The sequence below is a fragment of the Lonchura striata genome, chromosome 19, assembly GCF_046129695.1.
Source record: "Lonchura striata isolate bLonStr1 chromosome 19, bLonStr1.mat, whole genome shotgun sequence".
Classification (NCBI taxonomy): Eukaryota; Metazoa; Chordata; class Aves; order Passeriformes; family Estrildidae; genus Lonchura; species Lonchura striata.
This window is the reverse complement of record NC_134621.1, coordinates 11,965,997-11,984,697: the sequence shown is the minus strand read 5'-3', so window position 1 is coordinate 11,984,697 and position 18,701 is coordinate 11,965,997. Positions and strand designations below refer to the sequence as shown.

The window sequence follows — 18,701 nt, the reverse complement described above, 5'->3', positions numbered from 1 at the left end:
ATGTGCTGGGACCAAAAACTTGTCCGGGGTGAATGTAGTGCACTTGAGGAAGTGCACAGTCAATTGAATAGCTTTTCTTGACTTTAAAGATACTGTTGTCAGTATTAGCACTTAAATAAAACATTTGGGGGTAAAAGCCTGAGTGAGAAGAGAGAACAGAGAACTGATAGTACATAAGAGAACTAAAATATAAAAAAACCAACATGGCAAGCAAACCAAAACCACATGCTAGGTGTGTAGGAAACATGGAGTTGAGCCTACATTCGGAAAGTCCAAACACAGTAAGGTAAAAAATGTAGTTGCAGCAGTTGGACAGCCCTAATTCCAGCTTGATGAAAAAAAACTTCCACGTGCTATTTTAAGATTGTACTATTTTCACCTTTTCTGATCCCAGATAGATTATATTTCCCAGTAAAGATAATCTTCCTGTTCCTTCTTGGAGGGCTGGTTAGGAGCATATTATTCAAAGTGTAGTATTTTCTCTGTTTTTCCTCGGTGTTTAACTCCGAGGTCTGCAATAAGGCCATTTCCAGGGAATTCCCCCTCTCCCAAGGTGACAACCCGTCTTTTTCTCCGCGATTTTTCTTGCAATTCCTGGAAACATCCAGGGCCCGGGGAAGAGCGGCCGGCGGTAAACCTCGGGAGCTGTGAAGAGCAGCAGGGAGCAGCCTCTACGGCGCGGAGACTCCGACCTCCGGGCAACCGCGCCGGGGGTCGTGGGATGCAGGAAGCTAAACAGATCGAACGCCGATGTCTGGGACCAAACGGCCGCTTCCCGCTGCGCTGGGGGAGCCGGAGCCAGGCCGGAGAGCGGCATCGCGGGCTTCCCCTGGGACGGCGTGCGGACTCCCGCACAAGAGAGATCTGGGGGCGCGGGGCTGAGCTCCGCCGGTGAAGCGGCGGTGGCACGTACCAGGGCGGGGCGGGCAGTGCCGCCGACGCGGAGCCGGGGAGGAGCTGCCGTCGGGGTTCTGGGGGGAGAGGGGCGGATCGGGGGGCGCGGCGCGGGCTTGGGGCGCCGCCACGGGGGCTGCCACGTGCGGGGTCTCGCGTTCGGGCGGCCCGACCGCCCCCCCGGCCCCGGAGAGAGGCCGCCCCGGGCTCCCACCCCCCTGCGGGCGAGGCTGTCGGGCGCCGCCGCCACCGCCGCGGCCCCGGCGCCGGCAGGGGCGGTGATGGCGTCGCCGTCGAGAGCGGGGCGCGCCCCGACGGAGCGGCCCACCGTGCCGGTGCGGTGCGGCGCGGCGCAGACCCCCCGCTCCCTCCGCCTCGCTCCGAGGGGGCGGAGGGCAGGGCAGGGCGGGGGCTGGCCGGCTGCTGCCCCACGCGGCGCCCGGGCTGGCGGCGCCCCCGGCGCGCTCCCCGCGCACTCCGTGCCCCTCTGTCATGCTCGCCGCCTGGGAGCGGGCGGCGGGCTCCTGTGCTGGCAGCCGCGCCCCCGAGCCCGCGCCGCCGGCGCTGCCCTCTTCGCCCACTGCCGACCCCCGTCTCCGCGGGTGGCGCGGCGGGGCGCGGCGGAGCGCGGGCGGCGCTGCCCGCCGCCGGGGACTGGCTGCTGCCGCGGCGAACGGTGGGTGGCGGCGGGCGGCGATGGGCACGGCAGCGGTGCACCTCCTGCTGCTCTTGGGGCTGCTGCACGCCGGGCCCGGCGGCGAGGGCAGAAAGGGCTGGCGGCGACGAGGCCCGGCGGTCCGCGATCGCGGCGAGGCGGCGGCGGCGGCAGCCGAGAGTTTCCCGCTGGACTTCACCGCCGTGGAGGGCAACATGGACAGCTTCATGGCGCAGGTCAAGAGCCTGGCGCAGTCGCTGTACCCCTGCTCGGCCCAGGCACTGCCGCACGACCTGCGCCTGCACCTCCTGCACAACGCCTCGGTCACTTGCAACGACGGCAGCCCGGCCGGGTGAGTCCCCGCGCCGCGCCGGCCCCTCCAGGCGCCCCAGGGCTGCCCCGCGCGGGCTCCGCCGCTCTCTGCGGCCCCGGCCCCGAGGGCTGCGGCGCCACCGCGTGGCGGCGCGCGGCACCGGCGGCGACAGGTGCAGCGAGCGCCTCCCGGGCGGCGGCCCCGGCGTTTCCCCGGGCGGGCGCGAGCGGCGCCGCCGCCAGAGCCGCCGCCCCCGCGCGCCGCCCGCGCCTCGGCGTGGCCCAGGCGCCCCGGCCCGACCGGCACCAGAGCGTTGCGGCCGGGCCCGGCTCCCGCTTAGGCGCTGCCCCTTGTCTGTGCCCGCAGCTACTACCTGAAAGAGTCCAAAGGCAGTCGGCGGTGGCTGCTGTTCCTGGAAGGTGAGCGCCGGTGACCCCGAATTCCGCAACGGCGGCCACGAGCGGGACGGCGACCCGAGGCTGCCCTCGGTGCCCCGGCCCCTGACGGCCGCCGTCTCTCGCGCGCGAGCCCCCGGCCCTTCGGGGCGGCTGACCCCTGTCCCCTCGCCAGGAGGGTGGTACTGTTTCAACAGGGAGAACTGCGACACCCGCTACGACACCATGCGGCGGCTGATGAGCTCCCGGGAGTGGCCCGCGACCCGCGTGGGTGAGTCGCCCCCTCCACCCCGTGGGGCAGCCCCAAGGGACTGGGACCAGGTTGAGGTAGCTCCCGCCGTCACCACCCTGGAAGGTGCCTGATTGCTGCCCCGTGATGATACCGTGCCAGGTATCATCACCGGGCAGGCTTTGGATGCACAGGTACTGCCGGTAATGAGTGCTTCTCTCTTCACTCTCTTCTCATGCTGCAGCCTCCTGGGTACCCAAACCTCCATCACTCACACAGATTGTCTAACTGAGTATATTGGAATTTACCTGCTAGGATTTGTCTTTTGGGGAGGTACCTAAATAGGCATCACGGGTCTTTTCTGTGCTACAAGGAGCTTCTAGATGGGCTTCATGAATCAAAATCTGAATGTCAAATCTTCCTAAGGGCAAGTTTAGAAATGTTTCTTCCACTTCCCTTGCCAATGTTTTTCATCATGGATGTTTGTTTTCTGTGTGGTCAGAGGTCTTGCATGAGGCTCCTATGATTCCTCTGAAATCACAGACTGTCATCTGTATGTTTTTTGTTTCTTTGTGCCCATCTGCAGGAACTGGAATCCTGTCCTCTCAGCCAGAAGAAAATCCCCACTGGTGGAATGCAAACATGGTGTAAGGAGGGACAACGGAGGGAAATAGCTTTATACTTAAACAGCATCTCCTGCCTTTTAGGCTAGCAAGAGTGCTGCAGTGACAGGTTAAGAATAATACTTGGAAAAGGAAATTGTGTGTTTCCTCATTTGCTGCAGTTCACCTCTCTAACACTTAGGGCTGACACGGTCGAGAAACTCAAGTTCAATCTCCTTGGATTTGTGGGGTAATCTAATGAAGAAAAACTGCGGATAGTTTAGAGAGCCTTCTAAAACAGTTGCAGTGGTGAATCCATCACGAGTGCTGGGCTGATAGTTACACATCTGACAATTTGAGAAGAATGTGGAGCAGCTGTCTTAGTTCAGAGAAATGAGAGACACCAGTTTATATATGCATCTGTACGAAGGGATGTTAATTTGTCTTCTACAAAACAGAGACATGTGAAGTTAAATCCTGCATAAAACTTGCAGTGGTTGCAGTCAGCATTTACACTGTACTGACTAGAGTCTTCTGATTTTTCGTGTGAAAAACTGAAGCATAGAGAGTTCCCTTGTGACAGGCCATCCACTGTGTTGGCAGAATAGCTGAGAGCAAAGTCATGCTCCATCGTTCTGTCCACTGAGCTTAGCGATTCAATTAGATTTATAAAAGACAGGTTATTTATCTATTTAACTCAGTAAAACTATTAGTGTTCAGGAGAAAATTCAAGAAAATTACAGTTGTCACTTGGTGTGCAGGAAGGTAAGTTGTCAAACTGGACAGAAACTTTTCCCTTTTCCCCTTCCCAAGATTTAATTTTCTTCCAGTTAAGTGACCACATCCTCACCCTGTTGTGCATGTCAGAGGCACAGTAGGACTCACACAGTTCTCTCTTACAGATTCATCCCATATTGCTCAAGTGATGTTTGGAGCGGTGCCTCTTCCAAGTCTGAGAAAAGTGAGTGTTGCTGATGGGCTGTTGCTGCCCCAGACATCACACATTAAAGGATGTGGCCAGACTTCTGTGAAACCACGTGGACGAGAAACAGGCTTTTTCTTGCTGAAGGGCAGGAAAGAATATCAAGCTACTTCCAGATAAAACATCCTGATCTCTTTAGCTCAGGCTGTTTTGACATAGTTCAGAGCCACTGCTTGAAGAGATGTTACACTGATGCAGAATGCAAGGATTAGAAAACCAAAATTCCTTTTAGATGAATCTCCAGGTTCCAGCACGTAGCAAATTAATTGCTGTAGCTGAGGGACCATGGACTGTTGCATGTAACTTTATCACAGCTGAGAGGCAGGACTGTGAATTTAGTGTCAGACTTTTATCAGAATATTTGGCCTTAGGCAGGAGCCATTATGTGTCAAACTAAGCTGTCTGCAGGTTTCTTTGGGAAACAGCACAGTTCATATTAATACATGCTGCATTGCCATCCGCTGGCATTCCGGTGGTGTCACAGTAAGGGACCTTTTCACTTCATCCCAGCTCCTTGGCACTGTTCCTATGGAGCAGTTACACATCAGCAACCATGGATGCTGGTGGTGCCAAGGAAGCAGTGTCTTTGTACATGTAACATCTTGTGAAGCATTGCTTCTCTGAATTGATTTGATGAACTGGGAAAAAGGGGAAGCAGTATGTTGGAAGTGAGACTCCAGGTAGTAGGAATGTGTGTGTTTGTTTCTCCAGCACCTTCCTTCTTTCCAGCACCTTCCACCTTTCCTTTTCCAAGTTTACTCATTTCTAAGCATGGTAATAGGAAGGTACTTGTGTAATTGAGTTCACTCGGTTCTCTTTCAGGCCAGCACATTTTGTACAAGGTGGGGGAAGATCTCTTGTTAGTTGTATTTCATATATGTGGATAAAATGAGCCTGAGTTTAAGTTCCTAATCTCTTTGGAAAGTTCTTAAGCATTTTCAGAGAGGAAATAGAAATCTGAGCCTGGACAGGAAATAATTTTGTTGACACTGAGCTGTCTTCCAGATGAATATGCCTTCATGGGAGCACTGATCATACAGGAGGTTATAAAGGAGCTGGTGGGAAAAGGTCTGAGCACTGCGAAAGTATTGCTGCTAGCAGGTAGCAGGTAGGTATCCACAAGATTCTGTTTTGTGAAGACAGGAGATTTCCATGGTAGAAGGCTGTTAAGGGAGGAGGTCCAGCAGCTCCTGAAACATTTCTTCTAGGCGTACAGTAGCACTAACACAGCAAACACTGTATCTGTGGTCGGTTTTCTCATGTCTGCACCAAGAATTCTGGTTCCTGTTGGCCCACATCATAAGACACACACCTTCTGTGAATTGATAAAACCAAACTTGCCTCACACAGGTGCTCTGGATCATCCTGTTTTGCAGAAAGCTCTGGTACACTCAGTGTATTACACAGGAGTCTTGCTTCAGATTCTTTTTGAGCAGTCAACCCCCTTGGAAATGATACAGAGCACATGTATTTCTCAGGAAAGAGAGTAACAACTGGACTTTGTTTCTGAGCTACCAGATTATTACTCAGCACTGGCTTTATTTCTGAGTGTTGCAAAGCAAGGAAATAACGTGGTGTCTACCAAGTTCATGGTGAATGGTTGAGTAGCCCTGCTGGGGGTAGATGCAGGTTTTCATAGCATGTCCCTGCTGAAGAAGGTGTATCTCCTAGCAAGGTCTGTAACACCAGTGTGTGCACCTCGCAACTGCGGTGTTGATGTTGCTGTTGCAGTGCTGGAGGGACAGGAGTGCTCCTGAACGTGGATCGAGTGGCAGAGCAGCTGGAGGAGATGGGTTATCAAGGGATTCAGGTTCGAGGCTTGGCAGACTCTGGATGGTTCCTGGACAACAAACAGTATCGCAGGACCGACTGTATTGATACCATAACATGTGCTCCAACAGAGGCCATCAGAAGAGGAATAAGGTACAGTCAGATGATCTAAAGTACACTAAGAGGTTAGAGTATGGAAGAGATATCCTCCTTCACTGTGTTCCTTCGTTTTGATACTTAAGGAGTAGTTACTGTCTACATCAGTGTTTTTTCAATGCTTTTTTTGGAAAAGACAATAAAGTCTAAATGTGTGAAAGAATATGTACAGTTACAGATGCTCTAAAATGTGTTGATGGGACAGTGCTGCTGAGAGAGCTGTTCTGTCGGTTGAAATTCTAGTCAGAACAGGAACTAGGATATGTTAGGATTGCCCTGTGCCTGCCATTCTGCTATTGCTTTGTCTTCTAGATACTGGAATGGCATTGTTCCCGAACGCTGTAAGCTGCAGTTTAAAGAGGGAGAGGAATGGAATTGCTTTTTTGGATATAAGATTTACCCCACTCTTCGGTGTAAGTACCAAAGGAGAGAGATTAAATGGATTTAGGGTTTCCTCTGTATTTGTAACTAACTTGAGCAATCCCTTTTCCAAATTTTTTGTCTTTCTAGGCCCAGTCTTTGTTGTCCAGTGGCTTTTCGATGAGGCCCAGCTTACTGTAGACAATGTACACCTAACTGGCCAGCCTGTTCAGGAAGGGCAGTGGCTCTACATCCAGAATTTAGGTAGAGAGCTGAGAAACACCTTGAAGGATGTGACGTAAGTGTTTCATTGAGAAAAAACTGGCATATTTTTTTCTAAGGGACATTCTTATCTAGTTCCTTGCTTCTCAGATCTCTGCTGAAAAAGAAGAGTTGTAAATTTCATAACTGTTAGTTCATCTACATCAAGAATCTTGCCTTTTTCGTTTTTGTGTAAAATTCCATTCTTTCCCTAGTCTGGAAGTTTCAATTCAGCCGGACTTGCTTTGTCCTTCAAGACATAATCCATGTTTCTGTTTTCCTTTAGTGCGAGCTTTGCTCCTGCCTGTTTGTCCCATGAGATCATCACACGCAAGTAAGTGCTTGTGCAGATCCTGTAGAGGTGAACAGGGATGCAGCTTAGGAAGGAACCTGTCCTCGTAGCCTGACCACTCTGATGTGATCTGTACTGATGTGATCTGTTTGTCTTTTCAGTCACTGGACTGACATCCAGGTGAAGGGGACATCATTACCCCGTGCCCTGCACTGTTGGGATCGGAGCCTCCATGAGAGCAACAAAAATGGGAAGGCTCCTCTGAAAGGCTGCCCAATTCACCTGATTGACAGCTGTCCGTGGCCTCACTGCAACCCCTCATGCCCCACAATCAGGGACCAGTTCACAGGGCAGGAGATGAATGTGATCCAGTTCCTCATGCACATGGGTTTTGATGTTCAGAAGATGGCACAGCAGCAGGGCCTGGAGCCGAGTAAACTCCTGGGGATGCTCAGCAGTGGTAACTAGAAAGAGCTCATCAGAGGGGCAGAGATTAGATCAGGAGGAGAGAGACTCTCGTCCCTTCTCCCAAACTTTCTAATCTTCTTCCTAATGTTCCTGCAGGCAGATGCATGCTCATACCCATGGCACACTCACACCTGTGCACTCACATGCTCCGACACTCTTGCACGCTTATGGTGTGTCAAGAAAAAAAAAAAGAAAAAAGAAAAAAAAAAGGTAATCAGCAATTTCTTGCTCACACTGTTTGGCTGGAACTTGTTCCCTTCCTCCAAACTCCAGGGCTAAGTTTCAGCTGGTCACATCCTCTTCCTGTGTTACACAAGGCAATCAGATACAGGGAGTAGCAAAGCCATAAATAACAGTGATGAGAACGTTCCCCAGATCTGGGACATCTTCCCTTGCCATGAATTTTACATCATAGACTTGTTACAAGTGGTGAAAGAAGCAAGCACTGGATTTCTTCTGTCCAACTAGGAGTGAAGAAATGATTACATTACTTCCTGGAGGTTAGCATCTCATGTTGAATCACAGTATACAGACACAGGACACGTGCTAGGGATGGACACTCTTGTACTCAATTTATTCATATTATTTTATAAAATGACTTTTTAAATACTTTTTTTAAACTAAGCAAGAAATATAAAGGATATTGTAACATATTTTTTTTAATAACGAAGAAACCTCTTGCTACTTTGGCAACGTGGACATATTTATTTTAATATGTAAAGCGCTATTTATAAGGGCTGACCAGAGAACCATACCTATGTCTTTGTAAAGTTGTATATGCTGCTCATTTGGATGGGTTATCCTGATGGTCACTTGTGCCTGGGAGAGGGCTAAGGGTGGTGTTGATATTTTGTATTAATTAGATTTCTGTGTTCCCCTTGCAGTGTGCCTTGTCATTGTTTCTTTGATGAAGAGATTATAGATAAGTTTAAGTATAGAGACTTTCACTCAGCACCTGATGTTTGCAGACTTTCACAGCATTTTCAGCTTGCCTGTGATTCCCCAGATAGCCCAAGGCATTGCACTGTAAGGTGGAGGGAGATCTGGCTTTGCTGCAAAGGCCTCTCTTCCAGTGAGGGAAATGTTTGATCAGAGCATCAGAAGCAATTGGAGCAGAAAGGGCAGAAAACACAAGACAAGCACCAACATATTTCTCTTCTAATAATTTGGGAACACACCCACAACAGCAGAGAGAATCCCCTTTGATGGTAGTGGGAGGAGAACAAGGGAGGGATGGAGAATGCATGGCTGCGGCTGGAGAGGAGACGTTCCTTGGGTGGGAGCAGTGGGTGGCTGGAGCAGAGCTTCACCCTGCGGCGCAGGCAGGGGCATGGGGAGCCCTGCCCCAGCAGCACAGCTGCACGTCCCTCCTGCACCAGGTCCTGCGACCACCTGCAAGTGTGCCTGGCTATGCAGCATCTTGGCCACAGAGAATTTGGGCCTGATTTGAGAAAAATTCCCTGTACTTTCAGACCTTGCCAGGTTAGAACAGTGGTACTGCATGTGAGATCTCTTGTTTTGGGTAAGTAAACCCAAAAAATGAACCAAACTGTAGCCCTTTGGTGGTTCTTCTTGGACTTCAGGAAAAGTCTGGCAAGACCACACACAGGTCACCACAATCAGCTGTCCTGCTGTGCATGATGGAATTAACACAGATTGAAGATAAAAGAAAAACTAAAGAGAAAATGGTTGGTGCTCCCAGTGAAACTGAAAAGCAGGAAAACATCAGTGGAGTTTGCTTATGATCAGTTTGGAGATTACTGATATCCTTTCTGTTTTAACGACTTGGGTATAAAAGTAGAATTGTCCTGATTACATTTTTCATCTGTTTTCTGCTATGCAGAAGCCAGTGACAAAAGGGCAAGACTGGAAGAATCCAGTGCCATGTGTTTGTATTCTGTGATCTTTTGACGAGATAAGGCTCTTTATTTCTGAGGGAAAAGTGGCCATGGTCTGTCTGGTGCGCTGCTCCAGCAGTGTGATTTCTGATTTCGGGGACCTTTGCCCTCTGCCAGCACTGCCTCCGGTGCTGAGGGCTCTCCAGAGGGGCACCGCTTCCCCGGGAAAGCAGAAGCTGAGCAGCAGGACCCACTCTGCCCTGAGCCCCAGTGTCACTGATGGGGCGGTGCGTCCTCAGGGCCATGACATGGAGTGTCCCTGTGCCTTCTGCCGGCCCCCGGGCAGGTGGGATGTGATGCACCTGGAAGTGCCACAATGCAGAAAGTGACCCACTGCCAAAGAGGCCTGGAGAACTGCTAGAGGTGAAGGATTAACAGTCAGGTAGGGCAAGATTTTTGGGATGAGAACCTCTTCTGAAGTTCCTCGGCTCTCCTGCTACATTTCCTGGTTATTGTGATGTTAATTGCACAACTTCCACCCCAAATGAATGCAGGCTTTTGTACTTTTAGTACCAGAGGCCTTTCAAAGGAAAATGGAAGGGACTTGAGATGAATGAAAGAGATACTGAGGTTACAAGATGGTGACAAAACTGAAGGTAAGCACATTTTATCATTACAGCCAAAAATATGTCCTATTCTCATGTGAGCCATTCCAGCAGTTAAGTTTTTCTGCTTCCATACTGGGGAGTACTGCACATGAGGACTCAGCAATGTTGCTGTGGGGTAAGGGAGGAATTTTTCTGCTATGTTGTGGTGAAAACGTGCACCCATTCCCATTCTGAAATTACATCAGAAATGTTGTTTGGGGCTTTTAGAGATATAATTAAGAGACTTCTGGGTAGAGATGAAGTCTGGGAGGCACAGTATACCAGGAATGCCTCACAGTGAAAGTTTTGATCTCACAGGAGGGAAAGATTGACACTATTTATTGAAATTTGTGTTCCAAAACAGTGCTAAGAATATCAAAGCAATTTTTTGAAAAAGAGTTGTATTCAGTTACTCCATTCAGATATATAAGAAAAACTGATTTCCACATAAAGTAAAAGAGAAACAGGGAAGAGTTGAAGGAAATGTTGAGGATGAGTGCTGCCAAACTTCACAGACACAAGCTATCACACAAAGCATAGCAGGTAAATGTATCATTGCTCCAGATCAACTGCAGCAAAGTGAGTCAGCTTTCATTCAGCCTCTGGCCTAAATCCCTTTTTTATAGGGCTTGTGCTGCCTTTGGGCTTGAGTCCCCACTCAGGAGCTCTTGAGTCTGCAGGACTGAGCTCTGGTGCCAGCAGCACAGCTGGATCACAGCCCACTGCCACAGCCAGACACCTCCCCTCAGTGCAGGGGGGGGATGTGTGGAGAACGGCAGCATTCCAGAGACCCCAGAGTTTCTAGAAGAACAGCAGAAGGATAATCAAGAGCCTTTGATGGAGCTTGCAGCTTCAGTGTTAAATAACACCCGCTCCCAACAGCTGAGTGGGGGCAGGACTCATTCCAGAACTATTAATAAAGCCCCTATTTATACTCCAGGTTCCTGTGAACGGTGCAGCAGAAAGCTACAGCTGCGGAGCTGAAATGGAATAAATGTCAGCCTCCAGGGAAAAGTTCCATCCTGTGGGAAAGCAGACAGCCAAAGGACAGCACAGGGGCAGGTTTCAGACCTGAGGAAGCAGAGAGTGAGCAGCAGAATCCTGAGCTTACAGCCAGTGGGCAGAGCCAGCCAGTCACCTCCCTGCAGCCGCAGGTCTGTGCAGAGAGCTGCCAGAGATGCAGCGTCAGAGGCGGCTCCCACTGATGCCAGCAGAGACCAGGGGGATTTGAGCTGCCACTCCACCGAGTCGGGACCAGGTGTGACTCAGGGCAAAGGTGCAAGAGCCAGAAAAGACGTTTGAGGAGGCTTTGAGTGCATTGTCTCCTGGACTGGAAGGATAATGGAGAGCACGGGGGGGCCGTATCTGAACACAGCCGCGGTGACTTCCCCGGTAGGAATAGCTCGATTGCTGCAGATGACCTTCGGATGTACCACGTTCAGCCTGGTTGCCCACCAAGGGGGGTTCAGTGCGGCCTACGGCACCTTCTGCATGTTTGTCTGGACCTTCTGCTTTGCCATCACTGTGTTCATCATCGCCTGTGAGTTCACACACCTGCACAGCTGCCTGAGCCTCTCCTGGGGAAACTTCACGGCTGCTTTTGCCATGCTTGCCACGCTCATGTCCATCACAGCTGCAGTGATCTACCCGCTCTACTTCGTCCAGGTGGGCTGTTACCCCATCGGCTGTGAGGTGAGGGATTTCCGTATCGCAGCCAGCGTCTTCGCGGGCCTTCTGTTTGTCACCTACGCCACTGAGGTGTTCTTAACCAGGGCAAAACCGGGACAAGTCACCAGTTACATGGCCACTGTCTCTGGGCTCTTGAAAATCGTTCAGGCCTTTGTGGCCTGCATCATTTTTGGGGCACTGGTGAATGACAGCCAGTATGGTAAATATGTGGCGACCCAGTGGTGTGTGGCTGTCTACAGCTTTTGCTTTGTGGTGACAGTGGTGGTAGTGGCCTTCAGTGTCACAGGTAAGACTGCCTTGCTGTGGTTCCCTTTTGAGCGTTCTGTGGTCATCTACACCTTTGGGGCTGTGCTGCTCTACACGAGTGCTGCGGTCATCTGGCCAGTGTTCTGCTTCGACAGCAAGTATGGCTCCCCACGACGCCCTGGCCTCTGTGCCAAGGGCAAATGCCCCTGGGACAGCCAGCTGGTGATTGCCATCTTCACCTATGTCAACCTGCTGCTCTATGTCTTGGACCTGGCATACTCCCAGCGCATTCGCTTTGTCTCACACATCTGAATCGTGGCTCGGCCTCTGTGGAGGCATCTCAGTGCTGCAAACCACTGCAGATGCAGAGGGATTGGGCGAGGGGCAGAGAGGTGCTGGGAAGGCATGCACACACCACCATCAGCCAAACTTCAAGATGAGGACTGACTACGCTAAGTAATTAGTGACCTGGAGCAGGTGGGCTGCAGCTGATGAAGAGCACAGCCCAACTCCCCCATGGTTCTGCCTAACCTGCCCAGTGCCAGCACAAAGAAATAGCACAGCTCCACGTGCATCTGCAAACAACAGGAATGTTTGCAGCCACAGCAGTGGGGCTGCAGTATACCAGGTTAATGAGCCAAACATTAGGGAAGACATCAAGGATTTTGAAAATGTTAAACCAGTGCTTAGCGGGAACCAAGCAACTACTCAGGAAGTGGAAAAGTTAAAAGCTGCATGAAGGAACCCTAGTTCAGGAGATGAAAATCAATCCCTTGGAGTTTGGGTTAGTTTGGACTGTGTTGTGAGACGTAGAATGCCTACAAGTGTGGGCAGTTCCAGTCTGGGTGTTTCTGAGAAAAGCACATAGACGTAACAGTATTTTGAAGGTTGCCAGTCTTTTCCCTTCCTCTCCTTTGCTGTCTAGCACAGAAAAGGAATATCCTCAAGTGCACACCCTGGAGGAGGCCTATTTAATACTCCTCTTTAGCAAACACTGAGTCACTACAGAAATGGATATTTGTAAAGTCGGAGCTCTACTGCTGAGAGTCAGGTTGCAGAGCAGCGCCAACCTGCAAAGTGACTGTGTGTGACCTGCCACCCTTACTCGAGCAGCGCAGAAAATACCTTGGCACGTGCTCTGTCTTGATTCATGGGCCACCATTTCTTTACACTGGCATCAAGGGGGCTTTTTCTGAAGTCTTGAAGATAAATTCTGGGGGCAAGGGAAAGGGGAGGCAGAGACTAATTGATCTCACAGTGCTGCACAAGAGACCAAAGTGGGCGGGGAAGGGGCACAGGCAGGACGGGATACTGCAGAACTTGTACATGGTACCCCAGAGCAGCTCGGGCGCAGGATTCCTGAGCACTCTGCATCACTGAGTAGCTGAATTTCTCAGACCCATCCCTAACAAAGCACCCACTTTAAAGTTCCACACTTCTCAGCTCAGATTTCAGGCCCCATAGGAATCTTCATTTGTTCCAAGGAGAAGCCAGAATGTCCACTTGTGCAGCACATGCAGACTTGAGTGCTTTGATTAAAATCTCCAGTAGCTGCCTGTCAAAAGCAAGATTTATTTTTTAACCAAAACAAAATAAAGCTGAATGGCAGATGTATGCTTACATCTCCTGAGCTCTGTGTGCTGTCATCCCCCTCTCCACACTTTTATTGCAGTAGACACGTCCCTTTCTGCATGAAAAGGAATTCTGCAGGAATAAGGAAGCAAACTTACTTTTCATCAGTGCTTTGTGTGGGATTTGAAAAGCAAAGGGGAAAGTTGTTGGGACAGATGATGCTAAATAATTCTGAGCAAGGACCAGCCCTTAGCAGTGGGGAGCATTGGCCAGGAAATGGGATAAGAATCAGGATCCAGCACAGAGGAACAGCCTTCCAAGAGGGTTTTCTCTCCTGAGAGTCCCAGTGAAGGACAGGAAATCTGGAAGGCATGGTCCAAGAGGAGGACCACAAGGCAAGGCAGGGCAAGACCTGAGGCTATCTGCTATAGATATCAACCAGGAGCTTTATTTCTTGCCACCCAAACAAATTATGGGTTGTACAAGAACAAAATGCACTGTTGGGATTTCCTTTCCCAAGTCAGTGTGTTGGAGGAGTCAATTTACAAGAGCCACTGCATACAAAGGGACCTAGAGACCTTGAGCATTTATGATGTATTCCTGTTAAACCCATCAATATGGACAAATTAAGCTATTTAACACTTGATTTTTTTATTTTTTTTTTTTTTTAATTTCAGATCACTAAAAACCCAACAGGTGCCTTTTTGTTATAAAATTCCACCCAGCAAGCCCAGGAACATTGTTTGAGGAAAGCCCCATCCTGCAGGCTCTGGGGTGGCTCTGGGAAGCTGGGGGGGCTGGGGGTGCTTGTCCCCAGGGTTGATACTACCAGTGGCTCAGGCAGTAGCAGCTGCTGGAAAACTCCTTGGCTGATAACATGTGGCTGAGCCAGGCTTCATGCTGGGAAGATTTTGCACCAAGCTGGAGCAAGAGCAGAAACATGGTAAAATCTGACAATGCTATGAGTTGATGCAACTTACAACAAGCTAGGGTCAAAGGGGCAAAGAGAAACTGGTACTTGGGAAACAATGAGGGCAAAATTGAGTATCTTCACAATAAGGGGAAAGCGAATTTAATATGGAAATCATGATCCCACTGACTGGAGGAGTGGAAACACAAGTCATTGCCAAGAACAGTGTGTTCATATTTAGCTTTCTCATCTGCCAGCCAAAGGCTGAGCAAAAAATGTGGACATGGTCAAAATGGCAAAAAAAGATTGTGTGGACAACAATCCTCTCTTTTAGGAGAAAAAAATAATAATAATAATAAAAAAATCAAAACCTCATGCTTCAGTGGTTAAAACATTCCCCAACCATTGGAAAGTATGAGATTGCCCAATCCAGAACAGAGAACATCTGATATCTACTCATCAGAATTTACCAACCCGCTCTGTCATGATTTAGTTCACCGAACCCCCTTCATTTCCAGAGTGTATCTCCCCCTTTAATTAATAGATTATGATCAAGTAGCTCCCCAAGAACCAGGTTGTCCCAGTCACCAACCATTCCCAGCCTCTTTTGGTAAACTAATGTTAGGATTTATGTGTGTTCATTAATTATGGACTTGTGGCTGTAGCCAATCTAGACAGCACCCAGAGGATTCCAGCATGAAATCTGAATTGTTAATGGTTTGGTTTAGGTTTTTGCCTTCTTTTTTGGAGTCCTGGTGTTCAGTATCCACAAAAGATCACTGTTTAGGAACATTTATCAACAGAAAAAAACATTGAGATTTATTTCTTCCAATAAAGAAACAAGGAAAAAAAACGAACAAATAAAAAGAAACCCCAGTGAGGAAAGATGATACTTAGGAAAAAAAATCACTGCGTGCCGCCTGGGTTTTACAGGAACACTTGACGCGGCCTGACGTCTCCAGAGCCCAGGGCCGCTGCGGTGAGCCCCGGCGGGAGCAGGGCGCCACCTGCCGGCACGGGGCGGCGCGGCGGGCGGCGAATGATGCAACACCGGCCGCCGCTTGCCCCAATCGCTGGCGAGCGCTGCGCCGCTGGCCCCGCCCCCGCCCGCTGAGTGGTGGAGCGCCGGCGCTGCCCCGCCCCGCTGCGCGCCGATTGGCTGCGCGCCCACGTCCCGCCGCGCGGTCTCGCCTCCGTGCGCGCGCGGCCACGTGGGCAGCGGCGCGGCCGGGTCTGGCGGGCCGGGACCGGCGGGCACCGGCATGAGCGTGGGCTTCATCGGCGCGGGGCAGCTCGCCTTCGCCCTGGCCCGCGGCTTCACCGCGGCAGGTGCGCGCGGGGCAGTTCGCCTTCGCCCTGGCCGGGGGCTTCATGGGGGCATGAGGACACGGGGCGGGTGGTGCCCGTCCCGGGGCTGACGCTCAGGGTCGTTCGTAGGGGTCCTGGCTGCGCACAAGATCACGGCGAGCTCCCCGGACACTGACCTGCCCACCGTGAGCGGGCTGCGGGTGAGTGCGGCCGGGTAGCGGGGACCGGGTGGCGGCGCTCCCCTCTCGGGCCATCCCGGGCTTGAGCGGTCCCGTTTCTCCCCACTGTGCAGAAAATGGGAGTGAACTTCACGGTGAGCAACAAGGACACGGTGAAGAGCAGCGATGTCCTCTTCCTAGCCGTAAAGCCGCCCATTATCCCCTTCATCCTGGAGGAGGTGGGCCCCGACATCGAGGCCCGGCACATCGTGGTCTCCTGCGCTGCCGGCGTCACCATCAGCTCCATCGAGAAGGTGAGAGGGGACCGGGCCGTGCAGGGCGAGCCGGGAGCTGGTTCCACTCCTCTGACCCCGCGGAGCCGATGGACGGACTTGTCGTACTTGTGCTACTCAGGACTAAAGTCACGCAGCAGCAAAAAACTTGGTTTTGGTCACCTTTGCCTGTCTTCATCAGCAAATGCTATTAGAGGTTTTATCCAGCTTTTCTCTCACGTGAGGTGCTGTCCGATTATGTTTCTATTACCAGCAGTAGGTCATCTCCCCTGAATTTCTGCAGAATTTGTCTTAAGTGTCTGCAGGAGCTGTTTTGGAGATCTGTGGGTTGATGTGGGTTTGAGGCCTTTGGGATACTGTTTCCAACCTGATTTTGCCCAGCTCCTGCTTTGCTGGTACTGACTAAGGCTTCACGTTCACGGATGGGCTGCTGTGACTCAAAGCAGGACATTTGAGATACACAGGTCTCTCTTTTCCTTCTGCTTGTGTTGTTCTTGCCCCTGGTGGGGGGGGTCCTTTCCTGGACAGCCCATTGATGAAAAGTATGCACTAAAGCTCATTTTTCTCCCTTCTTTCTTTTTTTTTTTCTTACTTTCTATCTTCAATGATTTTCTGCCCTAAGAAACTCTCTACCTTCTGCCCCACACCAAAAGTGATCAGGTGCATGACCAACACCCCTGTGATAGTCCGGGAAGGTGCTACAGTCTATGCCACTGGAACTCATGCGGATGTGGAAGATGGGAAGCTTTTGGAACAACTGATGGCCAGTGTGGGCTTCTGCACCGAGGTGGAAGAGGACCTCATTGATGCTGTAACGGGGCTCAGTGGCAGTGGCCCTGCGTATGTATGTGCTATTTCATCAGCTAGTGCCAGTCTTAGGGAGAGCAGTTGGCTTGCCTGCTAAAAAATCTGTGCAACTTCAGCTTGTATTTTTTTTTTTTCTCCATCACCCATATTTGCAATGGGACATGTATTCCAGGTGTTCAGTTTGGGGCAGCAGGAAAATTTTTTTAAGAGTCAGATGAGTCTGAAGTCCATAGCCAGTGTGCAGTGTCCACATGTCCATGTTGCAAAACTTGGGCCTGTAGTTTGCATGATGCAGAAGCTGAATTTCTCCCATTCCCTCCACTCCTGAGCTGGAAATAGTTTGAGGGAAGCCTGGCATGGCAGCCATGAATGAAAGAGGGAGGCATTTTGTCAAGTCTGTGAGTGATAGGAGTCACAGAACAGTCCTAAAGGCCTGGATTCTCTCTTCCCTAAGACCAGTCCTAGAGCAGTCTTTCAGTCACCTTCTTCCTCTCTGGTCTCAGGCATTCACTGCCCTGGATGCTCTTGCAGATGGAGGAGTAAAGATGGGCCTTCCCCGCAGGCTGGCAGTTCGACTGGGAGCACAGGCTTTGCTGGTCAGTATTACCTCCTGCATAACAAATCTGAGTCTGTGCCTGCTCTTTGCAGAGGAATCTACACATCACAGTTTGAAATTATCTTGGTCCTCTCACAGAATCTGCTTTAAAGAATGGATTTGGTTTGAATGCACACAGGTTCCTGGTGAGGGGCTCTAGGAAGTGTCTGCAGCACTCTGCTGGTGCTGCTGGTGCTGTGGGAGATGGATCCTGGGAAACTCTGCTCCTTTGCAGGCCTCATCAGTTCTGAAAAATGTTTTGGCAGCCTGCAGGAGCCTAGGTTTGCCTGTTGTGAGTGTTGTTGCTGCTCTGTGCAGTGAGAACAGGAGTGTCTGACAGTGGCTTCCTCTTTCAGAACTCTGGCAGGTGTTTTCCTTGCTACAGGGTGCCGCCAAAATGCTGTTAGAATCTGAGCAGCATCCAGGTCAGCTGAAGGACAATGTCTGCTCACCTGGGGGAGCCACTATCCATGCCCTGCACTTCCTGGAGAGTGGCGGCTTTCGCTCACTCCTCATCAATGCTGTGGAGGCTTCCTGTATCCGGACAAGGTGGGCAACTGGGAAGTCCTAAAGAGTTTGCAAGACTTTCCCCCTCCACTCTCCCCATCTTATTTTTTCTGTCTTCCTCTCCCACTACCCGATTGCAGGGAGCTGCAGCATTTGGCAGACCAAGAGAAGATTTCCCCGGCAGCCATAAAGAAAACATTGCTGGACAAGGTGAAGCTGGAGTCTCCTTCTCTGTCTGTAGCATCTGCTAGCAAAGTCAGTCTGTTCACCAGCAAGAGCAAGAAGAACTGACCAGACTGCTATATTCTGGCAGTGCTGAATGTCAATGTCCTGGTTGCAGCCAGGACAGGGTTAATTTTTGCAGTAGCCAGGAATAGGTGGCCAGGACCCTGGTTATTCTGTGCATCTTAAGTGTGGGCAAAGGGGGGGGAGGAAGGCTTGAAGCAGGGGAGAGGGGCTGAAGAGGGGTGGGAAGAAGGGGTCCCTTCTGGCTGGTTGCATGACGCGAGTAGTGGTGAGCAACCACGTGTGAATCCTTCACCTCTCTTCTACGCTTTTCTTAATATTGATGCTGTTATTATTTGTTTTCTTATCTCATTACTGCTTCCAGTAAATTGTTCTTGTAGCAAACCACAATCTTTACCTTTTGTGCCTCCAGTTCTCCTCTCCAGCCCACCACAGAGGGAGACGGACAAGAGGGCAGTGAGTGAGCGTTTGAGTATTTCAGTGGGAATGCTAGTACAGGGAATACCAT

General features: G+C 50.9%; 3 protein-coding genes across 3 annotated transcripts; all 3 read left to right on the top strand.

Moving 5' to 3' along the window:
• Positions 1-1,574: 1,574 nt before the first annotated feature.
• Positions 1,575-8,260, top strand: NOTUM (notum, palmitoleoyl-protein carboxylesterase). The gene is made up of 11 exons (XM_021534205.3): positions 1,575-1,901; positions 2,229-2,281; positions 2,433-2,528; positions 3,073-3,133; positions 3,991-4,049; positions 5,076-5,178; positions 5,802-5,993; positions 6,309-6,409; positions 6,507-6,654; positions 6,904-6,951; positions 7,071-8,260. Exons 1-11 carry the CDS (start codon positions 1,591-1,593, stop codon positions 7,375-7,377), a joined length of 1,479 nt encoding a protein of 492 aa, XP_021389880.1. The 5' UTR covers positions 1,575-1,590; the 3' UTR covers positions 7,378-8,260.
• Positions 8,261-10,820: 2,560 nt separating this feature from the next.
• Positions 10,821-13,427, top strand: MYADML2 (myeloid associated differentiation marker like 2). The gene has a single exon (XM_021534206.1). It carries the CDS (start codon positions 11,204-11,206, stop codon positions 12,107-12,109), a length of 906 nt encoding a protein of 301 aa, XP_021389881.1. The 5' UTR covers positions 10,821-11,203; the 3' UTR covers positions 12,110-13,427.
• A 2,058-nt stretch (positions 13,428-15,485) lies between these two features.
• PYCR1 (pyrroline-5-carboxylate reductase 1) lies at positions 15,486-18,583 on the top strand. Its single transcript, XM_021534078.2, has 7 exons — positions 15,486-15,608; positions 15,717-15,787; positions 15,880-16,059; positions 16,661-16,882; positions 17,349-17,441; positions 17,826-17,989; positions 18,088-18,583. Exons 1-7 carry the CDS (start codon positions 15,542-15,544, stop codon positions 18,236-18,238), a joined length of 948 nt encoding a protein of 315 aa, XP_021389753.1. The 5' UTR covers positions 15,486-15,541; the 3' UTR covers positions 18,239-18,583.
• The last annotated feature ends 118 nt before the right edge of the window (positions 18,584-18,701 follow it).